The sequence below is a fragment of the Podarcis tiliguerta genome (assembly GCF_965153285.1).
Source record: "Podarcis tiliguerta genome assembly, chromosome: 14".
NCBI classification, from domain to species: domain Eukaryota; kingdom Metazoa; phylum Chordata; class Lepidosauria; order Squamata; family Lacertidae; genus Podarcis; species Podarcis tiliguerta.
The window spans coordinates 41,825,395-41,843,485 of NC_139547.1; the positions used below are offsets into that span (position 1 = coordinate 41,825,395).

An 18,091-nucleotide genomic window follows, 5' to 3' on the forward strand; every position below is an offset into this window, starting at 1 on the left:
CGGAGATGCGAACCCGGTTCCCCAGATTACGAGACTACAGCTCTTAACCACTACACCACACTGGCTCTCAAGTTCTAGGTGTTTGGGCAGGCAGTTCTTTCAATAGATGCACTTTTGCAAGCCATTTCCCCATATGTAGTGCATTTTTGGTATACAGTGGTACCTTGGTTCTCAAACGCTTTGTACTCAAACAACTTGGAACCCAAACACTGCAAACCAGGAAGTAAGTGTTCTGGTTTGTGAACTTTTTCCAGAAGCCAAATATACTCCATTTTGAGTGTCACGCTTCTGTTTTGAGTGCCACACTTCCGTTTTGAGTGTTAAGCTGAGGTCAGTCTGATTTATTTTGTGTTTTTGTTTTTGTGACTGTGTGGAACCCAGTTCAGCTACTGATTGATTGATTGATTGATTGATCGTGTGACTGCAGTACATTGTTTCTTGCTTTCCTTTTATGGATCAATGGTCTCATTAGATGGTAAAATTCATGTTAATTTGCTGGTTGTTTTTAAAAGTCTGGAACGGATTAATCCATTTTGCATTACTTTCTATGGGAAAGAGCACCTTGGTTTCGGAATGCTTTGGTTTTGGAACGGACTTCTGGAATGGATTAAGTTTGAGAACAAAGGTATCCCTGTATCACTATCCCAAATACATACACTTTTGGGCACATTCCCCCCCCCCTCAAAAAAAAATAATATATGTGCTTTTTAAACACATGTTGTTTGCTCATTTGAAGCACTGAATGCAAACATTCGGAGAAGTGTTTTGAAGGATTGCTATGCTCTGGTTTGCGGATTGCTTAGGAAATGTAAAATAGGTTTGCATGAATGTGCGAACTAAACAAACTCACTGCCCTCAAGCATTGTACATACTACTGAATTCAAAGGCAGCTTTTTTGCTTGTGTTGTTTATAGATCTCAGCAAGAGGGCAATCTGGTGCCCTGCTTTACAATGGACAGTACTATATCTGAATGTGTCATCTGTTTGAAAGGTTGCCTGGCCCAAGTCTTGTTTATTTATTTAATTTATACCCCATTCCTTTTCTCCATGGAGCTCAAGGTGGTGTACATGGTTCATCCCCTCCTCAGGTAAATCCCCACAGCAACCCTGTGAGGGAGGTTAGGCTGAGAGGCACTGACTGCCCCGCTCCCAGGGCCGGATTTAGGTTTGATGAGGCTCTAAGCTACCGAAGGTAATGGGGCCCTTCATATGTCCAGCTGTCCTTTTGTCAACAACAAATTGTCACTGTTTTTCATGTTGAATATATGCTACATGGTAATTTATGGACCTAATAGGTGTCTAAAGTCGCATAACAAACAGGAGCCTACATGACACAAAACATTGTTGCTGTATGTGGGTTTTATTTTATTTGTTTTTTTTTATCCTATATTTTAGAAGTGTACATCCAGGTTTTTTTCCTTTAATTTTTTTGGGGGCCCCCAAGAGAGTGGGGCCCTAAGCTAGAGCTTTTTTAGCCAGTGTGGTGTAGTGGTTGAGAGCGGTAGTCTTGTAATCTGGGGAACCGGGTTCGCGTCTCCGCTCCTCCACATGCAGCTGCTGGGTGACCTTGGGCCAGTCACACTTCTCTGAAGTCTCTCAGCCCCACTCACCTCACAGAGTGTTTGTTGTGGGGGAGGAAGGGAAGGGAGAATGTTAGCCGCTTTGAGACTCCTTAAAGAGAGTGAAAGGAGGGATATCAAATCCAAACTCTTCTTCTTCTTCTTCTTCTTCTCTTCTTATATGTAAATATGGCACTGCCCCCCGCAACGAGCTTCATGGCCCAGTGGGGATTCGAACCCTTGTCACCCAAGTCCTAATCCAGCACTCTAACCACTACACCACACTGGCTCTCAAAGAAAAGGAAAGAGAGCAGACGGGGGCTTGAAGTTACCCAACAGCTCGGGCATAGGCAAACTCTGGCCCTCCAGATGTTTGGGACTACAATTCCCATCACCCCTAGCTAACAGGACCAGTGGTCAGGAATGATGGGAATTGTAGTCCCAAACATCTGGAGGCCTGGAGCTTCCTATCCTTGCAAAAGCTGTTAGCACCTCAGACAGTGGACTGAGCAGGCACACAGTTCACCGAGTCAGACTTCACAAGGGTTTTAAAAAATATATATATACATGCAACATACAAACCTAAAACTCAGTAGGTGATTCCCTGTCATTTTTTTTGTTTTAATTATTGCTGCGTGCTCCTTACCTGTCCAGGTGAAATGCTGCAATTTCCGCATTGTGCCGCTCGTAGTCCGAGAAATAGAAAAAGTCTGGGGGAGTTTCTTGCTCTCTTGTTTGCCTGTAAAAAGAAAGACAGGAGAAGATTTCACACTTGAGGCTAAGCAAAAAAAAGGGTTAGTAAGTCTCTGTGGTGGGTTTCCTGATGAGAAGCCCTTGGAGCCTTTTAAGCAGGGATGCTTGAGGTACATGTTAAGTTGTGGGTGAACATATCAGACGACACAGCGATTCTTCAACAGCTCTTGTTTATTCACAGGCCCAGAACAGAACTGAGCTGAAGGTTTCAGCCAACCTGCTTATATAGAGCTCAACTACAAAGCAACAGTAACAACTTTCTGTAACTATCCAATCACTGAACGTCACTTTCATTTCCTTATTTGCATATGTGGACCTGAGTGAAAACTATCTACAGTATCCCCCTGCTGGCGCAGGGTGAGAACTTCAGTACATAACAGTACATGATTCCTGTGACTGCTGGTGCAAACTTACCTTAGCCAGGCTCCCAGGTTAAAGACCCATCTGGTCTTTACATTGAAAGCATTATGGACATGGCTTCTCGCAAAGAATCCTGGGAGCTGTAGTTTCTAAAAGGTGCTGAGAACCCTATTAGGAGACCCCTATCCCACTCACAGAGGGACGCGGGTGGCGCTGTGGGTTAAAGCCTCAGCGCCTAGGGCTTGCCGATCGAAAGGTTGGCGGTTCGAATCCCCGTGGCGGGGTGCGCTCCCGCTGTTCGGTCCCAGCGCCTGCCAACCTAGCAGTTCGAAAGCACTCTTGGGTGCAAGTAGATAAATAGGGACCGCTTACTAGCAGGAAGGTAAACGGCGTTTCTGTGTGCGGCTCTGGCTCGCCAGAGCAGCGATGTCACGCTGGCCACGTGACCCGGAAGTGTCTTCGGACAGCGCTGGCCCCCGGCCTCTTTGAGTGAGATGGGCGCATAACCCTAGAGTCTGTCAAGACTGGCCCGTACGGGCAGGGGTACCTTTACCTTTACCTTTATCCCACTCACAGAGCTACAGTTCTTGGAGCGATTTAACAACCAATCTCTCTTTCTATGGAACTCTGGGAATTGTAGCTCTGTGAGGGGAATAGAGGTCTCCTAATAGGGTTCTCAGCACCTTTTAGAAACTACAACTCCCAGGGTTCTTTGGGAGAAGCTATGGCTGTTTAAAGTGGCAAGATACTGCTTTAAATGTAGAGTGCAGATGGGGCCTAATTTGAGGGTGACAAACATTTCTCCTTCAACATTTGCATTTCCTCAAAATCTGCAATACAGTAAGCTCGCAACTTGCACAAGGGTTACATTCTGGGGGTCGTGCCTAGAGCCAAAATTTCATATACAGTTGTACCTCAGAAGTTGAACGGAATCCATTCCAGAAGTCCGTTCAACTTCCGAAACGTTCAGAAACCACAAAAGCCCCAGTGGACATTTGGCTTCCAAAAGAACGTTTGAAAACTGAAACACTCACTTCCGGTTTTTGATCATTTGGGAGCAGGAACGTTTGACTCTGAAGGCATTTGGGAGCCGAGGTACGACTGTAGACACAACCTACTGGGTTCAATGGTAAGTGGGATTGCCAAAGTCATTTTCCCCGGAACCCTGCCTCCTTCCCACTCCCTTTTTAATTTTAATGTATATTTTTTTTGCCACGAGCAAAAGTTTGAATGCACACAAGTTAATGCACATAAGTTGCAGGCTTCCTGCAAAATTATTAGCTCGAAAGCTGCTACGAAATATGGGTCTTGGGCTAAAATACATATAGAAATGCATATATTAAGCTAAAATGGATTTGCTATGTATTTTGAGACGAGATACTACTTAAATCTGAATTTCTGTGCGATTGATATTAAAAAGCTGCAAATTAATTTATATTAGTAAAAAGCAGCAAATTAATTTTTATTTATTTAAAAGCATTAAATAAAAACCAGTTAATATTTTTAAAAAATCTCTAAGTGGTGCTCAGTCTAAAAAATAAAAATTAAAACATCAAACAGAAAGGCATCCTAGAAGACTCAAACACATGAAACAGGGTCCCTGTTCAAAGTGGAAAAAAACGTGGAATAGGCTTAAGAATCAACACATGGAAAATGGGGCTGGAAGTAGACAGTCCCATTCATTCCTAATTCAGAGTGGCTTTGAACACATTATTTCAGTAATCTTACAACAGCCCTGCGAGATAGTCCAATATGACCACCCTCATACTGCTGATGGAGTTGCAACTTCAGTTACGTCAAATGTGCCATATGACTGCATTGTACATCATTCTCACATCTACAACTGTGCAAACAAGGCCTAATTATGAGAAAATTCCAGGTTCCAAGCGACGGATGTGTATGGAAAACTTCCCCCCCACAAACCGTCCCTTCTCAACACACAAACACTCTGTCAAACAACATCTAAGAAGAGCAGCAGCAAAGATGGTTGCTTTATTAGACCCTTGTGAATCCCAATTATAACGTTTCCGAAAGTCATCGTGCTTCTCTTTCAACTTTGGCTGCTGCACTGCTTCCGCTGTAAAACATGACAGTTCCGTTTTACATCTGAGCTCCACCAATGTTCTCTCCATCTCCGCATTTATAGTCACTTGGCATGTGCAGTGCTCTCCTGCATATTAACAAGCTCAAGAGAGGGATGCATTGTAAGAACCTGTAGTTCCTTCATCTCGGGTGCATTTGGGGGCAGGATCGATCCGGAATTACTATTATTATTTGCTTAAAATCAAAAGCTTATGTGCGTTCGAAGAGGGGTGTGTGGGTCGGTGAAGGCTCATCCCACTCCTAGCATTACTGTGCCCTGAAGCTCTGCCCCACAGCCTGTGGGTACCCAGAAGAAGACGCTTTATGTCATGTTCAGGTCCCTTCCAGAAGGAGTCACTACTAAGCTGAAGTATTGCCAATGTGGATGGAGAAATGGCCAAGCTTTGGCTACTAACTTTTTGGGGTCCATGGGCCCAAACCAACAGGAGGGGCTGTTGTGGGCTCCATTTGCATACAGACTGCAACGGGCCACCAGGAGCCACCTAGGGCAGCTGTGGGGCTAGCTGATGGAGAATTTCTGAGAGAAAAGTCTGCAGCTAGACCATTTCTCCTTTCTGGAGTGGGGCCAGATAAGGAAGAACTGGGGAGAGATGCAGAGTTCTAGTAAAGCAAAAGCCCAGCAGGGAGAAGGTGCTGGGAAGGATCTCAAGGGGTTCCACAGGGCCTGTGGTGATATCTCCAACTGTAGATAAAGGTAAAGGACCATTAAGTCCAGTCAAAGGCGACTATGGGGTTGTGGCGCTCATCTCACTTTTAGGCAGAGGGTGCCGGCGTTTGTCCACAGACAGCTTTCCAGGTCATGTGGCCAGCATGACTAAACTGTTTCTGGCGCAACAGAACTCTGTGATGGAAACCAGAGCACACGGAAATGCCATTCACCTTCCCGCTACAGTGGTACCTATTTATTTACTTGCAGTGGCGTGCTTTCAAACTGCTAGGTTGGCAGTTGCTGGGACAAAGCAATGGGAGTTCACCCCATCGCAGAGATTCAAACTGCCGACCTTCTGATTGGCAAACCCAAGAGGCTCAGTGGTTTAGACCATATCGCCACCCGCATCCAAGTATACCCAACAAAGAGCCAGTGTGGTGTAGTGGTTAAGTGCGGTAGATTTGTAATCTGGGGAACTGGGTTCGCGTCCCCGCTCCTCCACATGCAGCTGCTGGGTGACCTTGGGCCAGTCACACTTCTCTGAAGTCTCTCAGCCCCACTCACCTCACAGAGTGTTTGTTGTGGGGAAGGAAGGGAAAGGAGAATGTTAGCTGCTTTGCGACTCCTTCGGGTAGTGATAAAGCGGGATATCAAATCCAAACTCTTCTATCATGAGAGTAGAGCTATCTACCGAAAACATTAATTTTTCTTTGCTGCTGCCTCTCGGACATTGGGAGTGGTCATTACAGCACTGCTGGAATAATATACTCTTGGAAATGTTACTTTTCTATTAACTCCCCACAGCTCTACGCAACAATATAGATGGCTATTACTAATCTTGACAACCCCGCAACCCACTGCCACCTGTGCCTTAGTTTTGCATTTTTATGTGTATTGTATTTAAGAATACAATATACATAAATTCAGAGGAGTCACATGGAAGTTAATGCACTAAGATAGCCCCAGCTAACTTGTGACCTTCCACCATCCCTGACCATGTATATAATAGAAAACAGAATTATATATACATTCTATAATTTCCCCCCTTACATATCACTCTCTTACATTTTCTAGAGTTGGTCCTGCTTTTGCATATGCAACAGAATCCCTCCTGTGAGGGAGGCTCAGAGGAGGATGACAGGAGACAGGGCCTTTTCAGTTGTGGCTCCCCATTTGTGGAACACCCTCCCCAGTGAGGCCTGCCTGGAGCTTCCACTGACACCTTTTCCATGCCAGATGAAAAACTCACTTTCTGGCCTGCCCATTGTTGGATTGCAATTTTATTGTTTGCTCTTAGTTGTGATGCCAAAGCAATTTCATGTGTTCTCTTTCCTTAAATGTATTTTTTTACCTATGCTTGTGCTCTTAAACATGTTTTACATTGCTTGGGCACATTTTGTTTGTGTAACAAGCAACAAACGAGCTGTAGCAACAACAGCAACCATTTCTTAGCACCTGAAAGGAAGGCTGCCAATGTCTTCCAAGCTATTTCCCTGCATTCCCTGATGTTGACTCTGACTGTGCAGAGACTGAATCGAGATTGCCCCAAGGTAGTGTAAACCTGATTTATCCTAAATGAAAGAGGCAGCCTGTAGACAAAAGGAATGCCTCTGAGGCTGTCGCGCCATTGTCCCTTGCACCAAGCTTAATAAATTTTGCACATAGATTAGAATCACTTGCAAGATTCTTTACTAACACCACTTGGCATGCATTTCGGGGGCTTAGTGCGTCCTTGGGAAAATGAATGGTACTTGCTGTACTAATGCATCAATGGGTACACGGTGCCAAAATGACCCAACGCCTTTCTCTAGCACCGCTGGAATCTGGGTGCTTGAATTCTTTGGCGCAGGCAGGGGCATATCTGGTTACACACCAGCCATTTCTAAGAACAGGATGTCACCGACAAATGTAATAAGGAAGGGAGGCCAAGTCAATGGGTTAGATTTGACATGGACAAGGTGTAGAAGTCAAGCTCACACAATGGAGCTTTCTACTTCCCTCCTCCTGCCATCAAGAGAGTTGGTGCAGCCAATGAAGCAGACCAGCCACAGCAGACTGTGTTGAAGGGGCTGCATGGAGAGTCGAGAATCCACTGATATTAGGCAAAGGAGACTTTTGCTCCACTGACCTAAGATTGGAGACCTTTAGATTGGAACAACCTATGGACAACCACCTCCAAAAATTAACATCAACCTGCATTAGAGAAAATTCTTTTAAGTTAATACATAGATGGAAGCGGGTGGCGATGTGGTCTAAACCACTGAGCCTCTTGGGCTTGCGGATTGGAAGGTTGGTGGTTTGAATCCGCAAGATGGAGTGAGCTCCTGTTGCTCCGTCCCAGCTTCTGCCAACCTAGCAGTTCGAAAGCATACCAGTGCAAGTAGATAAATAGGTACCACTGTGGCGGGAAGGTGAATGGCATTTCTGTGCGCTCTGGCTTCCGTCACAGTGTCCTGTTGTGCCAGAAGCGGTTTAGTCCTGCTGGCCACATGACCTGGAAAGCTGTTTGTGGACAAATGCCGGCTCATTCATCCTGAAAGCGAGATGAGCGCCGCAACCCCATAGTCACCTTTGACTGGACTTAACCGCCCAGGGGTCCTTTACCTTTTACCTAGATGGCATCTAACATCTGTAAGACTCAGCTATATGGACAAAGCCATCCTCTTCCACATGGTGGAGAGGGGACAAGGTAACTGGCACAACTTTCCACATGTGGTGGACATGTGACTTGGTACAACCATTTCTTGTCTACACATCACACAATGGAAACAGAATGTATTGGGAATTGCTTTATCTGAGAAACTAAGTACCTGCCCTGAATGATGCCTATGATACAGACGAGTTTGTTGAACTATGGTATTCTTTTATAAAATACTCAAATGAACACCTTTGTGACTGGCACTCACCAGCTATGTATATAGGTTTATGGGGAAAATTGATGCATTAGTCTTCTGTTCTGGGGGAAGGGATGGGAGCGGCAGGAAACCAATTGTTTTGATAATGTTTATGTTCATGCTTAAATCTTTTTTCTGGAAAATGAATAAAATATTTAACTTTTTAAAAAGAGACCGGCGACCTTTGTCCTGTTCTCCCTGAGCTCCTGAGTCAGTAGTGGACTTGCCAGAAGCAACAGGGTAGCAACCGAAGCAGCATTCAAGGGCAGGTCCAAGGTCAAAGTCCAATCCAACAGATTCCACAACAAAGGATCAAGTGAGAGGCAAAATCTGAGCAGCCTGCAGTCAGGTTTGGTGCAGGCAGATGATCCAGTAGCAGGCAAAGCCCAGAAGTTGTTCCAGGAGCAAGTCCAGCCCAGGACTGGGGTTTCTCAGCTGGAGCTGCTCGAACCCCACAAAACCTCAGCTGACTCCTATCCCTTGTCTTCTGAGAGGAGGAGTTTACTTCTAAAGAGTCCTTTCCTGATGAGGAATAGGACTGGGCGGTATATTGTTTTCAACATCGTGATATATCACCAGCTAAACATCATGGTATACTGATATAGCACGATGTCTGAAATAAGGATGGAACTATAAAGACTAAGGGCATTGTTTTTCCTGCATGATGGCTATTGCATAGCACACACACGCACACAACATGATTTGCAATATGTATTGCCAGGACAAAAATTATGAAACTGATATCATGATACGGACTTTAAACCAGTTTCGGACGATATGTAACCCAGTGCAGACACGCATCATGATTCACAATATATTGACAAGTCAAAAATTATAAAGCCGATATTGCAATACGGATTTCAAACCAGTTTTGGATGAGATATTAATATATCACCCAGCCCTAATGAGGAGTCTTTGCCTGTCGTTGGGTGCTCCTCTGGATTGGCTGGGTTTCCACCTGGAGCTAAAGGGTTTCCCTCAAACTTGAGTCCCATTCCTCCTCGATGTCAGAGGCCAAACTCGCCCTGGGTGCAGATGGCCCATCCTCAGCCTTGTCAAAGGATCCCAGCTCCTCACCTCCGTATGGAGCTTGATCTAGGGCTTGGTGTAAGCTGGGACCTTCTGGCCTCCTCTGATGAGGAATCTCCCAACTGAAACGGGACAACTTTCCACTGCAGCCCCGGAAGACAAATCCTACCATGTTTGGTTGCCCCCTCCCCAACTTGTGGAAAACATTTTTTTGGGGAAAGGGTATTGGAGGACTGCGGGGAAATGAAAGATCCATTGCACGTGCATTGTTCAATATAGCCGAATATATCAACCATGCACTAAATGGATGTTCTATTTATGCATGAGGAGGGCCCACAGAACAAAGCCAGAATTCTGTACTATACATTTAAAGCAGTCTCACTTTAAGTAGTCTTGGCTTCACCCCCAAAGAATCCTAGGAACTGTAGCTTGTTCAGGGTGCTGAGAGTGGCTAGGAGACCCCATTCCCTTCATACAGCTACAACTTGCAGAACAGAATAGCTGTTTCTTCCCAGGGAATTCTGGGAACTGTGCCTCTGTAAGGGGAACAGAAACCTCTCTATTTTTTAAAAAAAGAGAGTTCATTTGCCTTCAATATTCTCAAAAAGGCACCTACACTGCTGCTTTGGTCATGCAGCAATTTATTTAAACTGCGCTGATTTAATTGAAAGCCGGTTGATGAATCAACTAAATAATCTTTAATCGGCTGACAGCCTGACTATATATAATTCCCAAGTCAACCATTTCCAATGTACATTGCTTTCTCTCTCCCGATATAAAATTGAAAATCTGCTGACACCAGTGTCATCCAAATGGGCTTCTGTATTCCAATAAGGGAATCAGTTTGGCGGAAAATTTATTGACAGATGAAGACTTCTTTTTCCCTTTCCCTTTTTTTTTTAAAAAAAGAAGAGGATAAAAAAAGCTTTTATCTACCCCGAAATAAAGTGATGTTCAAAAGGGAAATGACATAAGCCGCAGAAGCAATTAAATCAAAGTAGCAACAAGAAAAACAACACTGCAGTAATTTGGGGGGGCTCCTAACTGAATGGTTCCCCCCCCCCCCCGTATTCTGCAACCTGTTCTTAGCACCACAACGGTGCAAGTGGCGGATCTATACTGGGTGGTCCCCATGCCATCCTACTTTATTAGCATTGTGATGTTCCACCAACCTCACTGAATTATTGCTATCTGGATGTGAACTCTTGCACTCAAAGTGCAATAAAAGTGGGTCAAAACAAACAAACTGAGACATTTGGTGATAAGAACAAGAGCCTCCTGGGTCCAGCCAATGGCCCATCTAGTCCAGCATCCTGATCTCACTGGGGCCAAGCAGATGATTTAGAGCAGCGGTACTCAACTGTGGGTCCCCAGAGGTTGTTGGATTACAACTCCCATCATCCCTGAGCTCTGGCCTTGCTAGCTAGGGGTGCTGGGAGTTGTAGTCCAACAACATCTGGGGACCCACAGATTGAGAACCGCTGACTTAGAGCATGAGTCGGCAAACTAAGGCTCAATTGCCTTCTGGATCTGGCCCGTGGACGGTCCATGAATCGCTGCGTGAATCGCCAGCATTCTTTCCCTCTTTCTCCCTCCCTCAGTGGCGTTGCCTCCTCCTCCTCCCTCCCTCCTCCTGGCTTCTCCCTGCCCTGCCTAGAGGAGGAAGGGGACTGGGCTTTGTTGGTGCCAGCAGCAGCAGCAGCACTTGAGCGGCCACCATTTTAAGCAGCCCCTCTCCAGAGCCTTTCCGCGCACTGCTCATCTTCCCTCTGCCACCGCCAGCCCCTGCCGCTTGCAAGATGTAGGTAAGCAACCACTGGGACTCGTGGTGCTCTTACATCACCCCCCCCCCAGAATATACCGAATTTTTCGCCCGATAGGACGCACCGCCCTATAGGACGTACCTAGGTTATTGGGGGGGGGGGAATAAAGGGGAAAAAAATATTCCCCCCCCCCCAGGCATGGGGCTGGCGCGGGGGAAGCCCAAGCTTCCCGCAACCCCAGCCCCCAGAACAACCTGCTATCCGCAAGCCTAGGGAGCCGTGCCGGTCTCCCCAGGCTTGCGGACAGCTGTGCGAAGCCCGGGCACGCTGAAGAGGCTTCGAAATGCAGGCAGCTCTGCGCAACCCTCCGGAGGCCGGCGCAGCTTGGCGCCAGCTCCGGAGGGTCGTGTGGAGCCTGGGAGCGCAGGCAGCTCTGCGCGACCCTCTGGAGGCCGGCGCAGCTTGGCGCCAGGCTCCAGAGGGTCACACAGAATTGTGCGGACCCCGGGAGGGCAGGCAGCTCTGCGCGACCTTCTGGAAGCCTGCACGGTTTGGCGCCGGGCTCCGGAGGGTTGCGCAGAGCTGCGTGGAGCCCGGGAGTGCAGGCAGCTCTGTGTGACCCTTCAGAGGCCGGCGCGGCTTGGTGCCGGGCTCCGGAGGGTCGCGCAGAGCTGCGTGGAGCCCGGGAGCGCAAGCAGCTCTGTGCGACCCTTCGGAGGCTGGCGCGGCTTGGTGCCGGGCTCCGAAGGGTTGTGCAGAGCTTCCTGAAGCCTGTATTCGCCCCATAGGATGCACCCACATTTCCCCTTCATTTTTGGAGGGGGAAAAAGTGCGTCCTATAGGGCAAAAAATACGGTAATCTGGCCCCCCACAAGTTCTAAGGGTCAGTGGATTGGCCCCCTGCTGAAAAGGTTTGCTGACCCCTGACTTAGAGAAACCTGCAACACAAACCATGCTCCCCTCCTGTGGCTTTTCAGAAACATTACTTTCAGAAACATTACTGCCTCCAAATGTGGAGGCAGAACATAGTAGCCATCGTGGCCTGTAGCCGTTGACAGCTTTATCGCACTTTGCACATGCGCAGAAGCACTGCTCTGGCTATGGACTTTTCGGGGTGCGAAGGGCACTCTGGAATGGATTGTATCCACAACCAGAGGTACCACTGTATTGGTTATGTCCAGGAAAGCAGAGCTCATGGGTCCCTGCCCCACTCAGCCCCCTTTGCCTGCATGATGGCACCATAGGGAGGGGAGGAGGGTGGTAAGAATGGCAGGCAGCTGATTTGATTCATTTTCATGCTGCTTTTCAGTCGAATGAATCACAAAGTGGCTTCCAAACAATAGCTAACAACAGTGTGATTGAACGCAATAAAACATCACAAATACAGCATAAATCATATTGAATAATTAATTGAATAATTAACAAATCACCAGAGAAGGAATTAGCATCTATAAAACACAAAGCAACAGAGCAACAAAACTGAGAACTCAAAAATCCAGGGAGGAATTTCACGCAAGCCTCCCGACCACAGACCCAAGAGTTCATGTACTCATGCACCACATCAAATGCAATGCTCTTTCTATGGCAGCTTGCCATAGGCTGGTTCAGGTATGCATGCTCCCAACAGATATACTTGCAATGCTTCTATATCAGCATCCAATATGTATTCACCAAAACTATTTTTTCCTTCCTTCCTTCCTTCCTTCCTTCCTTCCTCTCCCCCCTCTTTCTTTCTTTCTTTCTTTCTTTCTTTCTTTTTCAAAAACGACGACTCACAAAGCAGTTTACACACACACACACACACACACACACAACAGGAAGAAAACTGTCCTGTAGTTTATTTTTCACAAGACCTGAATAGCTCAGCTGGTTAGAGCATGGTGCTGATAACGCCACGGTTGCAGGTTCGATCCTCGTAAGGGACAGCTGCATATTCCTGCATTGCAGCGGGTTGGACTAGATGATCCTCAGGGTCCCTTCCAACTCTACAATTCTATGATTCATGTGTGAAATTTGGTGGCTTTGGGTTTTTTTGGGGGGTGGGGTGGGTTGTTTTTTTTTTAGCACAGGCAGATTGACAGTGCAATCCTAGGCTTAAACTTCCCCACTGAGTTCAACTGGGCTTACTCGCAAGTAAGTGTGCATGTGATACAGAACCCTTTTAGAAAAGGAAGAAGGCAAAACCAATATTATATAATATTCAACATCATCTACTGAAGCACAGGTAGAGAGCCTGTATCCCTCCACATGTTGCTGGACTCGACTCCCACCAGCCACTGACAGAACAGCCAATTGGATTTGTAGTCCAAGAATATCAGGAACGCCACAGGTTTCCCATCTGTGTTCAAGCATTTTCTGGACTATACTTCATCAAGCTCTAGTTGGGGGGGGGGGGGTTTGCATGTCTGAATGCTCCACAAACCGCAGGGGGTTCAGTGGGCTAGGGGGACTAGGCTAGCCTCGTAAATGTTCACATGGCACCTCTTTCTCAAAGCTTGGGGAACTTCTGCCTGGCTTAGAGAGGGAGGTGCGATGCTCACACATCACCCCCTAGCCCAATCACCCTCGTGAGCTGTTCCCCTATGAAAAATTTCACTGCACTCCACTTCGGGGGTTGGTCACCATGCAGCAAGCTAGCAAGGCAAGGCAAGGCAAGGCAAGGCAAGGCAAGGGTCCTTCTGAGAGAAGCAGAAAAATGCAGGAACCCAGTGAGAGCCAGTGTGGTGTAGTGGTTAAGAGCGGTAGTCACATAATCTGGGGAACCGGGTTTGCGTCTCCACTCCTCCACATGCAGCTGCTGGGTGACCTTGGGCCAGTCACACTTCTCTGAAGTCTCTCAGCCCCACTCACCTCACAGAGTGTTTGTTGTGGGGGAGGAAGGGAAAGGAGATTGTTAGCCGCTTTGAGACTCCTGAAGGGGAGTGAAAGGCGGAATATCAAATCCAAACTCTTCTTTCCCACTCAAACAGGCCCATTGGTTGGAAGCCACTGACTGATGAGTTGCTGAGTCATTAGCTATTAAAGGGAGTACATGGATGTATAAATTGTTCTTCAGAACTTGTGGATGAGCCATACGTTCTTTTCATTTTAATACTTTTAATGCATTTTTACATTTCCACGTCTTTCGATTACTTTGTTTTATCTGCTGCTGCTTGTCCTAAGCCGTTGGGAACAAGGAGAGTGGAAAAACCCGAATAAAAATGTTTCGTTTTTCTCTCACTCTCCCGCCCCTCCATTTTAGCACAGGGAAGACAAAGAGGTTTGATAAAATGATGTGCAGAAGAGAGGAAATTGATAAGAGTGGTTTCTATCCCTTTCATAACGCTAGAATTCAAGGAGTGTGTGTCCGCCAATGAAACAGATTGGCAGGAGATGTAAATCAGACAGAGAAGTGCTTCTTCACACAATGCAAAATTAATTTATGAAATCAGCTACTATAAGATGAGGCTGCCAACTCAGATAGCTTCAGAGGGGGAGTAGACAAATTGGTGGAGAATAATGCTACACGCAGCTCCTCATCAGGATGGAGATATACTGTCTCCAGGACAAAAAAGCTACAAAGTGTTATGACAATGTTACATGCTCTCACTCGCATGACTCTAGCCAAAAGGAATCACAGTGGTACCTTGGTTTACAAACTTAATCCGTTCCAGAAGTCCGTTCTTAAACCAAAGCGTTCTTAAACCAAGGCATGCTTTCCCATAGCAGCGGGGGACTCAATTTACAAATGGAACATGCTCAACAGGAAGCAGAACATGTTCTGCTTCCAAGGCAAAGTTCCCAAACCAAAACACCTACTTCCGGGTTTGCAGCGTTCTTAATCCAAGTTGTTCATAAACTAAGCTGTTCTTAAACCAAGGTACCACTGTAAGGCTTTGCAAACAAACAGGGAAGAAGGTAAAGGTAAAGGACCCCTGGACGGTTAGGTCCAGTCAAAGGCGACTATGGGGTGTGGCGCTCATCTTGCTTTCAGGCCAAGGGAGCCGGCATTTGTCCACAGACAGCTTTCTGGGTCATGTGGCCAACATGACTAAACCGCCTCTGGTGCAACGGGACACTGTGACGGAAACCAGAGTGCACGGAAACGACGTTTACCTTCCCGCCGCAACGGTACCTATTTATCTACTTGCACTGGCATGCTTTTGAACTGCTAGTTTGGCAGGAGTTGGGACAGAGCAATGGGAGCTCACCCCGTTATGTGTATTCGAACTGCCGATCTTCTGATTGGGAAGCCCAAGAGGCTCAGTAGTTTAGACCACAGTGCCACCCGCATCCCTATATAAACAAACATAGGGAAAGAGAAGAAAAGGAACTACAGCAAACAACTCAAACCAGCAAAAATTCTTTTTTTTGGGGGGGGGGATATATTGCCCTTTAATGCAGTACAGTGGTACCTCGGGTTAAGTACTTAATTCGTTCCAGAGGTCCGTACTTAACCTGAAACTGTTCTTAACCTGTGGCACCACTTTAGCTAACGGGGCCTCCTGCTGCCGCCGCGCCTGATTTCTGTTCTCATCCTGAAGCAAAGTTCTTAACCTGAAGCACTATTTCTGGGTTAGCGGAGTGTGTAACCTGAAGCATATGTAACCCTGAAAATCAGCAGACATTTGGCCCAGTGCTAGCCTATCGGCAGGCAAGGTGCAGCAGCTTTTTTGCACAGACCACTGTTTTATCTAGCTCAATATAGCTGACACTGACTGGCAGCAGCTCTCCAGGTCTCAGGCAGGAATTCTTCCCAGCCCTAATTGGCGAGACCAGTGACCGAACCTGGAAACTTTTGCAATCAAGGCAGATGTTCAGCCCCTGAGCTGCGTCCCTGAAAAAGAGTGCACCTCCTCTCCCAGACTGTCTCTGCTCAAAATCCCAAAGATATTTAATAATTATCCTGGCCGTGATAGGAGGCATGTGGTTACAGCGCTATAATCACACCCTAGGGCTAAAAGTGTCTGAATCTTCAGAAGTGCCATTTCCTAATAAAGAACACACACCCTTGAACTTGTTTTACTGCTGCAATTAACATTCTTTAATGCACAGCAAAGGGCGAGGTGCCTCCAAGAGCCTGGTGGGGCGAGAGTTTTAATTGTTTCAGGTTCTGTTTTGCAAGGGGGGGGGGATAAATGTAATGGGATTCGCTCTGATACAATATGGTATTTTATTATGTTTCTTGTGCTGCAAAGTTTCCTTTCTCGTTTTCCAGGCCTTTTGCCTACTAATTGCAAACAAGGTTGCAGAACGTTCCGAATTGTAATCATAGAATGATAAGAGTTGGAAGGGACCCTGGGGTCATCTAGTCCAACCCTGCAATGCAGGAATCTTTTGCCTACTATGGGGTTCAAACCCACAACCATGAGATTAAGAGTCTTTTGCCCACTGTGGGGTTCAAACCCACCACCAAGAGATTAAGAGTCTTTTGCCCACTGTGGGGTTCGAACCCACAACCATGAGATTAAGAGTCTCATGCTCTACCAATTGAGCTATGTTGGAGAAGGAGTCTCGCGTTGCTAGAATAGCCAGGTTCAAGCCCTACAAAGCAGAGGTGGGGAAGTTAATTTTTCTACCCACCTCTGGTTGATTTCGACAGGTGTCCAGGACCACCCACCTGCCAATTACCTGATGTCACAATGACACCAGGCAACTGACAGCTGTCAGAATTCGGGAAGCACCAATCCAGTGAATCCCCGCCCCCGCCCCCCATCCATAGTTGTGAGGCAAGGGAAATTGATGCATGTGGCCTGCTGAATGGACCCTCCTTTCCTCTTGCCGTGTGCTCTCAACAATCAGAAAGCTATGTCTATATAAACACTTGCCATCCAGCAAGGAACACATCTGGAATGCAGTCATTCCCACAGAGCAGAGATGCGGCCACAGGGAACCAGGATCTTACAGCAGACCCAGATATCAACTCTTCCCCTGTGTCTACTCTGGCAGACCTTTCACAGGGCCTAATGATGTCACCTACAACACTAGGGATTCAAGTCATTTGCGGGTCATTCCATCAAATCAACACAAAAAACAAGGGTTTCGCCACCCACTGTCTTGGATTTTGGTGAAACTTTGTGTACACCCTTCCCTTATGGTTGAAAGAAACCCCCTTAAATTTCCCCCCTCTATCTCAAACGGTTTAAATTTTATAGCACTTCAAAGGTTCGTGAAATCTGTGTTTCTGTCCCTCTTGAGATTCCTGGCCTTGTGTGCATTTTATTTTTTTTCCTCCATAACCAATGATCAGATCTCTTTGAAATTTTACAGAGAGATCAATAACATGATGAGGATTTCAGGAAAAAATACACCAGCACTCAAAAGATTTTATAAATGCCTTAAAAATGTATACATGTAGCTTTCTTCGGTGGAAAAACTAGGTTTAGGAAACCTAAATTTTCAGCGTTAGTGAACGATGCAATCAAAAGTTTTTGATGGTGAAAATTATTGCAAAGACATGCTCTTTCTCAACAAAGAATAAAATTTATGGGTCTCTTATGTCTTGTAACAAAATTTTTCGTTTCTTTGACATCGTGGGGGGAAAATGGCTACTGGGTACAACTTTCCTACAAGCCATAGCTGTAAAAGAAAAAAATAATGAAACAAAGTTGTTCATCTTAAAATCTAAAATAATATTGATTACAGGGTTGTTGTTTTTCAAAAGTGCAGACTTGTTTTTCAGTTTTGGGGTATTTAAAATTGGCTATATTGTGAAATCAATCTAAATCTAAATCAATCTTAAAAAAAAAATCGGTCAGAAACTTTAAATGCTGACATTTATTTTGTTTAGATTGATTTTATGATATAGCCAATTTTCATAGTTTTAAATACCCCAAAAACTGAAAAGCAGGCCAGTCTCTACACAAAAAGGGTGGTGGTAGACACAAATCTGGATATCAGAAGGGGGAAATACAGAAAAACCAGGAGGAGGAGGCATGTTGACCTTCTAGGGTACTCTGCAAGTGACTTTAAGGTAGGCAACCTCAAGCAAAAAGACGTCCA

At 46.1% G+C, this 18,091-nt stretch overlaps 1 protein-coding gene across 2 annotated transcripts in view; it reads right to left on the minus strand.

Moving 5' to 3' along the window:
- The window catches only part of FAM20C (FAM20C golgi associated secretory pathway kinase), a 107,346-nt gene that overhangs the window by 16,854 nt on the left and 72,401 nt on the right, over positions 1 to 18,091 (minus strand). For both annotated transcript variants that reach the window (XM_083413534.1, XM_083413535.1), the window contains exon 4: positions 2,206 to 2,298. In XM_083413534.1, the coding sequence (XP_083269660.1) occupies positions 2,206 to 2,298 (93 nt within the window). The remainder of the gene's footprint in view (positions 1 to 2,205; positions 2,299 to 18,091) is intronic.